The sequence below is a fragment of the Pteronotus mesoamericanus genome, unplaced genomic scaffold, assembly GCF_021234165.1.
Source record: "Pteronotus mesoamericanus isolate MK-2021 breed Mesoamerican mustached bat unplaced genomic scaffold, CSHL_Meso_final contig_90, whole genome shotgun sequence".
Classification (NCBI taxonomy): domain Eukaryota; kingdom Metazoa; phylum Chordata; class Mammalia; order Chiroptera; family Mormoopidae; genus Pteronotus; species Pteronotus mesoamericanus.
Genome location: NW_026555277.1, coordinates 29,187,818 through 29,200,482, shown reverse-complemented (window position 1 = coordinate 29,200,482; position 12,665 = coordinate 29,187,818). Strand labels below are relative to the sequence as shown.

Below are 12,665 nucleotides of genomic sequence, written 5' to 3'. Positions count from 1 at the left end.
ATTTAAATGATGGAGTAGCAATTTCAAACATTTTTGACATCAGTTATACATGTCCTACTGCATGTGTCCCACTCCCTCCGATGACTGTGTCCAACCAGGAGGAAGTGAAGAGAGGTTCTGCAGGAGCCTCAGCTTGGTGAAGTCAACATGTCTTCCCCTGACTTTTTCCTTTCTGTCTCATGGAAACTTCCTTTCCCCCCTGGCTTTTACATAATCTTTCCTACCACTCCTGATGGTGATGATGCATTTCTGCCTTCTCAAAATACATACTGACTTACTTGGTGGCCAAGATCTATGCATTTTTTTATACTGAGGTCTGAACAAGGTCTAAGTAAATAACTCATGCTCCCGTAGCCATCTTTCCATTCTTGGCTTCAAGAAGGTCATTGAGAGTTCTTTATTACCCCAGAGCAACCAATTCTCCAATACTAATGGGATGTTTTGCAGTTAAATTCCTTTCTGACATAGATTATCTGAAGTTGGCCCAGGCCCCGCAGGTATAGGGCTCAGTTCCATAAGGCTGCCCCTACTTCAGTTACCAGCTGCAAATGGCATGTACAGGCTACCTACATTTCTGCCTGGTTAAATACAAATTTGGGGGGTTTCCATACTGCCCCCCCCCCCCCGATTTGATAATTCACTGGACTAACTCACAGAACTCAGGAAACCACTTTAGTTACATCAACTGGCTCATTATAAATGGTACCGATGAACAGCCAGATGAAGAGGTACATAGGGTGAGGTCTGGAAGGGTCCTCAGTGCAGAAGCTTCTGGCCCCATGAAGGTGAGGTGTGCCACCCTGAAATAACTGTTTCGGGTTGGTTTAATGGGGGGTTTGTTAAATAAGCATGGCATTAAATTATTGGCCATTGGTGATTGAACTCGGTTGGAAGCCCTTTCTCACCCAGAGTTTGGGGTTTGGGGGTAAAGCTGAAAGATCCAAGTTTCTAATCTAGGCCTTATCTTCCTAGTGACCTGCCCCCATCCTGAAGCCAGCGAGGGGTCTGTTGAGTGTCACCACATTAGGACAAAAGATACTCATTTCACCCTAATCACTCAGGAAATTCCAATTCCAAGTATTTTAGGAGCTTTATGCCAGGAGCCAGGGACCAAGACAAAATATCTTTCTGCCATACCACATTCATACTTTTTCATGGCTTAAAATGGATCATTTAGCCATTTTTTACCTATATACACAAACCCCTCTTCTTTTGAGTTCTCACTATACATTTTGTATGAAACTTCAAAGAGTGTTTTCTGCATTTTACAATTATCTTGGCCATAGCTCTTCAGCAAATGTCAATATAACAAAGGAAACTTAGAGATAATTTTAGCCCCATTTCTTAATTTTACCAATATATCCAGGTTTAAAAAAGTAAACTGCTACTGCACGGATACCCAATTTTAAATTTGTCACCATTTGCTTCAAGTGTATATTACTTTATTGTCTATAACTTTCCGTATAGCTCCCTTGCCTCAATCTACAGTGAGACTATAATTTCCCTAAGGATGGGGTTCAGCTTTCATGTTTTGTTTTTCAGGTCCCATAATACTTTGGTAGATCTTGGATTTTCAATAAATGCTCACTGACGGATACCCCAAAGAGACCATTCAAGGGATCTTTATCCTTAAGCTATAAATAGTAATCAGTTTTTTGAAAAGAGTGTTATTGATAACTTTTTCCTCCTATTCTTAACAATTTAAATAAATATCCATTTACTAGATTGATATCTGGAGACAGAATGAGGTATCAGATATAAGCTCTCTTAGATATAAGAGAGCTTCCTGACAGAATTAGGTTTGGGAAAAACTGGTGTCATCTATGCTAAATTCCAAGTCAAAACACAATATTCTATGCTACAGAGGAATTTGGTGGCATATAAATAATTTGGAATTCTTGTCGCTATGAATTAGAATGGCTGCCTTTTCTATCTAAATTTACCATGATATCTATTTTACACTCTTTTCATTAGAAAAGAGAATAAATTTAACCCAAGACCTCACCTCATCTTCTGTGTAGTACACTGTAATTTTTGTTTCCAAGTTCTGTGGGATGAGATATTTTGATTGGTAAAGATATTTAGAACACAAGGGATGCACTTCCATATCCCATCCTTCATGTATTAAACAATCAGAAGGATAGTAAGACAACAACTACAGAAGCGAGTACATTTCAGTCCATATACAGTGAACTTATTTCAGTTTCATAAACATTGATCATGCAATAACTAAAATGTACCAGAAACAGTGTTTGTCATTAAGAGTGCTACTGTATTAATCACTTCTCACTATATAGGTATATCAAATTATTACATTGCACATCCATGGGTTTGGGGAATAGGGCACATCCCAGGAGCAGCAGGATGTATCCAAGAGTGGTACAGAAACACATTAAGTCCTATATGGTCTGGCAGAGAGAGCTGAGGCCACCCTGGGAGAGGAAGGGGCAGAATAATCTCTTCATTATCATGTGAGCCCACTCAGGACCTGAAAGCAGGAGCGGGGTGTGGGGAGAGATCGACCTAAAGATGCCTTGTGGTTAAGGCTGCTGTGAAACTCAGAGTCATCTTCAAAGCTGGTAACCTCAGGCCAGGTGGGAATACGGAAGCTATAGCAGAAGCCAGTGAGGAGGGATGATAACTCTGAAGACTAGTGCTTCACCCCCACTCACTTCTGCTCCTGACAGCTCAGCAGTATATTTCTCCCTGGAACTGGGCTGAGAAGTTAGGTGAAAAGGGAGAGCCTAAATTTATTGAAATTAAAATTTTGTTGCATAGTAAAACAGATGCCTAACGTAATGTGAGTTGAACGATAGAAAAAATACAATATTGTTTTTTGTACTTCTGAGAATAGAAGCAGAGATTTGTAAGCACTATAGCTGTCAGCAGTGCTTACACTACTGAGCTATGGGGCTCTGAGAAGCTTCCTAGGGGAGCAGCTGTTCGGACTGGGATGTAAAGACAGGATAGGAGTGGGCCAGGTGGGCTAGGGCATCACAGGAGGTAAGAAGTGTGAGAGGGAAAATGCGCCCTGCAGAGGGAGTCGGTTGTTCTCAAACCCTGAGTAATGGAATAACTACGGCCGCTCACTAGAAATGCTACCAGTCCCGTATTTTTGGAGGTTGAGCCCACAGTATGAAGGGACCAGTGAGAGAGAGGTGAACAGGAGGAGACAGCTCAAAATGATATGAATGAGGTTGTATGTGATTTTATTTCACTGCTGAAAAACTGGGAGCCCTGGACCCTGCTTATCTCTGCAGGCGTATGCTGCTCCACACTCTCCTTGTTCACTATGCTTTGATCAGACTGGTCTCCTTATGACACGCTTTTGGTCCTCAAACATGACACGCTTCATCTCACCCCAGGACTTTTAAACCCAACTGTTTATTTTTAATTATGTTTTCCGTTTTCCTAACATACTACACTCATACTTGTAGATGAGTGTAGTCCCTTAAAATAGTCACCTTGGGAAGCCATGCACTTTTTATTGATATTATTCTTATGTAAACAGTTTGGGACTCACCTTAGAACTTATTTATGAGCCAAATTAGAAAACCCATGTTGTTAGCTTGTACTCTGACTTCCTTTTTACCTGAAGCAGTAATACAGTACTGAGAATTACACCCTACTAGGCTTTGGATGGCGTTTGTTTGTTTCCAGACTCCAACTCCATCTCTAATGAAGGAACAGGAACCATGGTTCAATATCTTCAAAGGAATGAACCATAGGCTCTGCAGGTGATTGAAATGGGAGCCTAGAAATATTTTTGGCCAAAGCAGTATATAATTTGGAAGAAATGAGTACTCTTCTAATGTTCATTTAAATATTTGTGTATGCTTATTAGAGAAGAAGACTTATTATCTTAAAGTTGTACCTGATGAACTCATTGGTGAGGCGACATGAAAAGACCTACTTTTACTCAAATATATGGTCAAAACAAAGTACTTGCTCTTGAAACACATACTCCCCCAACCCCATGCACGCTCACATACATGCCAATAGTAGCTATGCTGGTAAGATCTTAGTTTAATTGTGAAACCCATGAGTTAAGAATTAAATCACTTGTATTATCATCTTGATCTTGCTGACTACAAAACAAGTATGGTAAGAGTGATTCTTTAGTCGCTCAGTCATTATAGACAAATCAAGATAGGAGAATGTCCATCTCTAGAGGGAATAACTCTTTGGAATTCTGTGAAGGATATTTAAGCTCTAACTTAAGCCAGTTTCTAATAACAGATACAAAAGAAATTAAAGTGGCCCTGAGAAAATTAAATAGCATACTTTTGCGCTTAATTGGGTAACTGTAAATGTTAATAATTGGAGTAAATCAATATGAACAGAAGGAATTTTAATATTTTATTAATTTCATGTAGGTGACAGAAACAAAAAAATTTGAAACAATGATAAAGCAAATTGTTCAAAACGAACATTCATCAAATATCATTTCTGAAACAAAGTGAACATGATTTAATTTATTCAAGTTAATGTCAGTATCTAAGACATGGAACTGATAGCAAAAGAGCTTGCATTCTAGGGTTTTATCTTTTGTATTGCTCATGTTTTTCTAAATTTTGCTATAGTACCTTACACATTGTGGACTCTCAATGAAGACTGATGAATAAGAGGCTATGGCCTAGGCCCTCAGGCTACGATCAAATGTTTTTCCTGAAAAATACTTCAGGAGGAAAGATATTTGTTTCTAAGTGTATCTAATTATCAGTTGATGTCTCAAAGCCTCAAAAAGCAATAGTCCTTTTAACTCCCATTCTCGAAAGTATTTAGTTTAACCTTAGCAAGCTCACGAATTTTATAATTTTCACTGGCAGCAAACCCTACGTATTAACTAGACATATACAGAAATTTATTTTTCCCCATTTGAAATCTTCTACCTGTTAACCCTAGGAAGTTTTTTAAACTTTTATTATTTGGGAAAATTAAGCCATACTATTCTTGTTTTTTTTTTTTTTTTTTTCATTTGTTTGTTTTGGCACATGCTCTCTCACTCATCTTTTTTCAAAGTACTAAGTATCAGTTTTCATTAAACCTCTCCAAGGATCGGTTCAAGTGACTGGCCTTGGTTCATCATTTGTGCACCATATGATGGGGGAGAAGAAAGTACATGCCATTAACTTGATAAAAATGTAATAAATTTGATGCAGATTCCTTTTTTATTTATTCATGTAATTGGGGTCCATCTATCTATGTATCTACCTATTACTACTGCTTCTGTATTTATGAACACTTGAATGAAAAAAAATTAGATAAAAAATTTTCATTTAAGACATCTTTGAGTAAAATATTTTCACGTAGTTAGCATAGTATTATAAACACTTTTTTCCTGGCACTAAATTCATCTAAAAGAAAACACAAGCATTTTCAAGAAATGAAAATAGGAATATGATTTTATCATTGTTATGATTCTTTAAGATAGGTTTAAAAATTTGATGCACTCGAATCTGGAAAGCTTCTGTGAAACTAATCAAACAACCTTCTAAGAAAGGATTTCTTGGCGGGAGTGAGTATTTTCCCAGAACCTTTTTTGTGGAGGGATTTCAGTGGAGGCTTTTTTACGGGCAGAACGCGTTTTGGGGTTTGCAATGCTCTTGCTATCTTCACATGCTCATTGCAGTAATACTTGCTGCTTCCTTCTGACAGTTGGATGAGTGTGCGTTCTGCCAGATCCATGCACTGGGCATGGACCCAATGCCCATCTCCATGAGAGCAATAGATCATGGCAGGTTTGTTTAGCTCAGTTGAATAAAATGGTACCCACGTGTTGATATCCACATCACAAGTAGAGCAGCAAGTGATCCAGTAGCCAGTTACAGACTCATCTTCCTCATCATCTTCATTATAGGTGTCAAATTCATCATCACCGTCAAAACTATTTGCTTCTGCACTGAAGCAAAATTCTTCTGAGTCTTCAAAGGGAGTGGAGTCCCCTGGGTCATCTGTTGATGTCTGACTATTTGTGAATGTTTTCTGATCTTCATTCACATCATCTTCAGCACATTTCAGCATGTAGAAATAGAACGTTTCTGAAACAGTCTGTTTATTGTCTCCTGGTATGCCAAGGAAAACACTTCCATTTCCCATGTTGCTTCCAAACCATATCTTGCTGTGCTTAATATCTGGGGTCCAGTCTGGGGTCTCCATCTCACGAATTTCTATCTTGTTGCCCTCAAGGGAGATGATGTTGCAGACCATTCTTTTTTGATTTTCAAGCTGATAGCCACCCACAATAACAAATTCATCACTGTTTGTTTGAGTCAGGATTGCACTAGAGACAGAGATTCCTCCTGGCAAAACTGTGCAATTCACAGCTGGGCTACCCAGGGGGAGATCAACCCTTATTCTGTACAGGTTGGCAGGGCGGATGTTATTGGCAAGTGAATGCCCTCCTAAAATATAAATGGTATCATTTCTGGCAATGGAGACGTGAAAAGATAGCCCATCCTGGAGTTCTGGAAGAATGTATGATGTAGAGCACCCAAATTCAAGATCCACCAAGAAAATGTGGGGCAAGCAGTCAGCTACACTATTCCATTTTTCTGTGGTTCTTTGGGCAGAAGGTATGTATGATCGTCCTCCGAAGACAACACCCATGCTCTTCCCTCGACTATATACCATGTCAATGGAATGACCATATCTGGCTTCAGGAACGTCTCCTACCAAGTCTTTCTCAGTACAGCGAAAAGTAACTTTTTTGTTGTTCTTGCAGACAACAGACATGACATAAATCTTATCTGAAAGCTCATTGTTTGGTGTTTTCCCCCCATGGATAATGTATTGTTGCTTTTCAGACTCTAAGCTGCCTTTGAATGTGCAGGTGGCTGGGTAGCGAAGAGGAGGAAGGTAGCAGGAATCCTTAGAGAAAACTGCGGGCTTCAGTTTGAGGTGGTTATGCTTTACATCAAAATGGAAGACTCCAGTGGGGCAGGACCTCTTGGGCCAGCCTTTTTGGCCAAAGAAAAAAATTTGCCCATCAAAATTCATCAATGAGAAGCCTGGTTGAATTAGGCCTATGTTATTACTGACTGTAATCATCTGTAGTGACATATTTTTTGATCGTGGATAGATCTTTTATCTGAAAGAATTACCAAAAAAAATTAACTTACTAAATCTTTGTATAAATCATTGTGTTTAGATTTCCTCACACGTAGAAAACATGTTAAAAGCAGTTCTCCCACAAGCTTGTAGAAGGAGTGAATTAGCAAAATCCAGGCAGTTAGGTAAGCAAAGAGCCACAGAACCCTCCAGTCTAATCCAATGCAAGCAGCTGGGACATATTTTAGCCTTGGACAGTCCTCCTTTAGATTTCTGGGAATTGTAGTCCCTTTTTCCTTAAAGACTCACCACCTAACGTCAGAAAGAACTACATTTCCCAGGAATCAGCTCTCTATGGGCTGTGTGGCTACGATTGTTTTCATTGCTCCAGGAGAGGAGACTCCTAGGATGTTACTCTGAATAAGGACGTCAAAAGTGCGAAGTGACTAGATGGGAGCCAAGGCGGAAAACTAGGGAATGGGAGGTGAGAGTGGTTTTGCAGACCCAGCATCCAGGTTACGGGAAGTCTGTAGCACTGGGAGGGGCTTCAGGCAGCCCTCTGTCCAGGTGTTCCCGGGGACTCTTAGACTGGCGTCTTAGTACGACGCACAGCTCCTTCTGGCCTACGTGGGGTTGCCAGGAAACCGGAGCCTGAAGGACGCCCGGCCGAGGTGTCTCTGCAGACTCCTGCCCCGATCCTCTGGAGCTCCGCACAGAATGGCACCCCTGAGCATCTCTAGGTTGCCGGGGTGGGGAGTTCTGGGGCGGAGGGGCACCGAGATTAGAAAAGCCGTGACTGTTTTGCAGAACGGAAAGACGAGTCTCGGAATACCTGGACTGCAGGGGAGAAATGACCTGATAGTGATTTTTACCAGTCCTATGTTTAGTAATGAAAATACAGGAGACTTTCGAGTGCCGCGTCAGAGGCCCTTTTGTTTTCTAAAGTGCTCTCGCTCTGGTTTTTACGGTTCTTTTACTAAAGCAGAGACGATTCCTAAACTATCCCACTTTCTCCTCCTCCTCCCTCTCACTTCTTTCCACTCTTGCTCCCTAATTTAGGAAAATAGTGGCTGTTATTTCAGACCTCTCTTCACAGCTCAAGAAATTGGGAGTAACTCTTTGGCAACTCTGTAGTAAGCAGGCACTAAGCACAAAGAGGTGCCAGAATTTTTCAGGAGTCACTATTTACATTATAATATTTTTAAAAAGGTATTTACTAGATGAAGTAAGCTTAATAAAATTTTATTTTTATAATTATCACCTACCTTAGAGAGTCACGAGGAGCCTTAATGAGAAACACCCTCCCTGTGTGCAGAGTGAAGTCCTAGACACCAAAGGATAAAGGAAACAAAAGAGCACATATTTATTGACTTTTAAGAGTAAATTGTTAATGTACTTCACAAAACAGTGGCGAAGAGTATGGACTCTGGGAGCTGACTGGCTATGTTGAAATCCTGGCTCTGTCACTTACTAAGTACATGAACTTGGGCAAGTCATTTAACCTCTCTCGGCCTCAGCTTCCCTAGCTGTAGAATGAGATAATAATTTTACCTATTTCATAGGTTGATATGTTAGGATGAGTAAATTAGTACATGTAAAGGACTTAGAACAGGGCTTTGTACAAGGTAAGTGATAGTTATTGTGATTATGCTAAACTTATCAAAAGTAAAGTTTTAGTACACAATTACCTGCTGATCATGGCAGATGACATTTATAGTTGTTGGAGGTGATTATGGGGCTTTAAGATCTGGGAATCTGGTCAGTAGATACAGACTGAAAATATTTTTTTAGACTACTGAGAATTGGATAGGCATCTACTATGGAGGTGCTGGTGGTGAGTGCAATTTAGGTAACAGGAAATTTTTCATTCTTCTTGTTCCCGTTTCTGTAACCCCTCATTGAACATGGAAACTCTGAAGTTGGACTGTCTGAGTCCAAATCTGAGCTTTAAAACTTAGATGCTCTATTACCATCTTGGACAAGTTATTTTCTCTCTGTTTTTTCTTATCTGTAAAAATGAGGATAATATTAATAACTACCCATTGGGTTGTTCTGAAGAATATATGGGATAATAGAATCCCTGTGTATGTAAATCTCATAGCACAATGCCTGGCACATAATAAATATTCAATAAATGTTAATACTATAATTCATTTTTATCCCCCCTGCAAAGATTCCTGGGACCATTTAGGGTCCAAGGTCAGTCTAATGAGATGTTGGTGGGGCTTTTTGCCTTGAAGCACTTCTGTAGACAGATGTAATTAATTGCTAAATATTCTTTTCTACTTATTAGTTTTAGTTGGCAGAGTCCTCCAGGTGTGATATTTTAATACTCATCTCGTGGGTTATTAAACCACCTGAGAAATGAATGGTGAATGAGATGGATTATTAGTGAGGTTCTGAAAGCAAGCCTGCCCCTTCCTCAGACCATCCAGGTTTGTAGGTTTGGCAGCGTGCTCTGCTTTTGAAATAAAGTGGGCAAGTGTTTGTGTTTTCTTTATCTGTGGCTTATCCGAGTGTACATAAGAAAAGGCATCTGTGCAACTAAGAAAATGTGTTCCATAGGAACTGAGAGGAAATATTGTTGACTCTCACTTCAGTAAATGCAAACCATGAGGGATGACACCCAACATGCTGTGTGATGATAGTCAGAGAGTTGCCCGCCTTTGGGTCGAAGGACTGCCAAAGCCAAAGCCTGTTTGTTTTAAACGCTTACAGAGACTGTTGTTGGGATATATAGCAACCCATCCAGGGGCACGTATACCAAGAATACTTGCTTTTTTTAAAATGTTTATTGGATTTATTGGGGTGACAGTGGTTAACAAAATTATGCAGGTTTCAGGTGCACAATTCCATGGAACTCTTGCTTTTAAACAGCAAGCTTAAAAAAATATTTTTATTGTAGCTTGTTGGCTTCCTGTTAAGGTTGTTATGGGGATATTGGCTTCTCATAAGTGAAAATGTGATTATTGTAGATCAAACAGAAACTTTTTCATGGGCAAGACATAAGGAGTGCTACCCATTTTTTGTAGCTTAGTTTAGATTTCTAAAGATTTCTGGCCTGTTCTCCCATTGATGCCCTGCTATTGGCACATCTTATAATTTCAGGGACCTGAAAACAGTGCTAAAATTTATTACTGTTAAGATGAATTTTCTCCTCTTGTAACACAGGTCAAATATTTGTGCACTTAATTTTTAGATTACCCATATGGATCCATGACTAGATGACTTATGTATTTAAAGAATAAACAGGAATACTGAAAGTGTTTTTACATTATTTTGCACTATTTATTTAGTTTTTGAAATTTGGTTTATTAACTTAAATATGTTTTCACTAGAGTAGACTATTGTGTATTTTCCATGTTTTCATATGATTATATTAGCCCCATCTTTTTTGTAAGAGTTTTTAAAAGGTTATTCTAGAATTAAAATAATATACGTTCTTTAAATAGGCTGGATAAAAAGAGGCAGATTTTGAAAAAGAAGACACTTCTTCAACTGAAGGAAGTTTCAAAGTCAACACATTAAAGATTCTTTTCAAAAGACAGAAATATAGGCTCAATAAATTTATACATTTTCTCCAACCCCATACTAACATTTCTCAGCAGGGAGATTTTCATTTATGCACTGTGAAGCTAGGGCATAGTTGAGAATCAAAAGAGGATTAATAGTGTGAAGTCTGGGTTTGTAGTTTCCTGTGTCTGAACTGACTCTTTTTCCTTTCAAAGGAAAGTACTGTACTCTGAAGCATGAAAACCTCCTGATCAGTGTTGCCTATGTTTTCCCCATTGCTCCAAAATAGCAGGTAACCTCAGGTAATCGCAGTCATTTAGTGCATGAATTAACCATATCTTGCACGGATAATCAGGTTTGAGGAATACATTATTTGATTTTTTTTTTCCTGGCACTAAAATAAGAATTAGGTCTTTCTTCTGACACTTAGGCCAGAGAAACATCCTTGCAGCAGCTCGAAACCAGAAAGCCCCAGTGTTTCCAAATTCTACATCATCCCTTCCCCAGCTGGACATCCAGTCCACCTGTTAATTAACATACTGCTGAATGGGTCTTTCCCTTCAACTTGACTAACGTAGGCACCCATCTTTTAGCTTTGGTAGAAATGAAGGTGTTGGACCTACCTGAAAGCCAGAAGGGCTGCTCACCCTCTCTGAATCTTTGCCGCTGAACCAGGTATTAAATGTCAGCAGCCCTTGGGGAACATTCACTGACTGCCCACTCTGACCGTGGCAAGCAGAAGGCTGATGGGAAGGAGAGAGTGTGCGTGCCTACAGATGTTCAAGTGAACACAGATCTAACGGGAGTAACTGACTGTGACCTTTTTTTTTTTTTTCCCTTTAGATGTTTGAGGGAGATATTCACTAGGGTGTACCCTCAAGATTTAACTATTTCCTTACTGGCAAACAATGGAAATACCATCTACTATTTATCTGTAAAGACAGAAGAAAAAATCATGTTGAAACCTTATTTGTAGTTTTATTAATATAGTTTTATTTTAGGAAAACAGAAGGAAATCAATATAATTGCAATGATTTAAAGAAGTACTATTAGGAATCAAATGGGAAATTATTTTTCCTAAAGCAGAGACCACTAATACCATAGTCAGTCATTTGACTTTGAATTGTTCCCCTGTGGTCTCACTTTCTGTAATGTAAGCTCAGAAGGAGTTGTAACTATTGGGGGTCTATCACTAACTTTATAATCAGGGAGCTGCCGTGTCATATTGTAACACGGGATGATTAAGACAGTGGGCTTTGGAGTCGAGCTGACCTGGTTTTCTCTGCTCGCGTGGCCGTTTTCCAGGTGGATTCAACTTAATCCCTAAACCTCTTTCCCCATCTCTGAAATAAGGCAAATAGAAATATATACCTCAAAGGATTGTTGCAAGTGACTAAATGCGACACTGTCTTTAGAATGCCCAGCCAAGGAAGATATTCCACAGTGGTGTTAATAACAACAACTATGTTGGTAGCCTTTCCCACTCCCACCCCAAAGTTTCACAATCAAAGGACGAGAAAACCAAAGGCGGTAAGTGTTGACTTAATTTTTGAATAGGCTGTATTTTTTAGAGCAACCCTAGGTTCACAGCAAAATTGAGCAGCAGTTACAGAGATTGCTCATATCCCTCCTGCACACCTCACGCACAGTCTCCCCTACCGTCAGCGTCCCCCCCAGAGGTACCTGTGTTACAACAGATGAACCTACACTGACACAGCGTTGTCACCCAGAGTCCATGGCTTCTGTCAGGGTTTGCTCTTGGTGTTGAATAGTCTCTAGGTTTGGGCAAATGTAAAATGACGTTTATCTATAATTACAATACCCTATAGAATAGGTTCCCAACCCTAAACATATTCTGTACTCTGCCTATTCATTGCTTTCTCTCTTCTCCCTACCTCGTTTTACTGGTCTTTTCCTGAATGTTATATGCAGGCATATCTTAGAGGTATTGTGGTTTCAGTTCCAGATCACTGTAATAAAGTGAGTTTCACAGTAAAGCGAGTTGTGATCATTTTGCTGGTGGAGGTTCTTGCCTTCAATTTGCAAAAAAACCCCAAACAAACCAAAACACAAAACACACATTTGTGAAGCACAATAAAGTG

The 12,665-nt window shown here is 39.5% G+C and overlaps 2 protein-coding genes across 2 annotated transcripts in view; one reads left to right on the top strand and one right to left on the bottom strand.

Moving 5' to 3' along the window:
- Positions 1 to 5,478: 5,478 nt before the first annotated feature.
- On the bottom strand, positions 5,479 to 7,062 carry RAG2 (recombination activating 2). Its single transcript, XM_054586222.1, has one exon. The coding sequence runs from the start codon at positions 7,060 to 7,062 to the stop codon at positions 5,479 to 5,481; it is 1,584 nt and encodes a 527-aa protein (XP_054442197.1).
- A 355-nt stretch (positions 7,063 to 7,417) lies between these two features.
- IFTAP (intraflagellar transport associated protein) overlaps positions 7,418 to 12,665 on the top strand; it is a 55,774-nt gene continuing 50,526 nt past the window's right edge. The window contains exon 1 of the mRNA XM_054585892.1: positions 7,418 to 7,534. The gene's annotated coding sequence lies outside the window, so the exon portion shown is untranslated. The remainder of the gene's footprint in view (positions 7,535 to 12,665) is intronic.

Coding starts and splice junctions, on each gene's coding strand:
- RAG2 (XM_054586222.1), bottom strand. CDS start 7,062: ATGTCACTACAGATGATTACAGTCAGTAATAACATAGGCCTAATTCAA.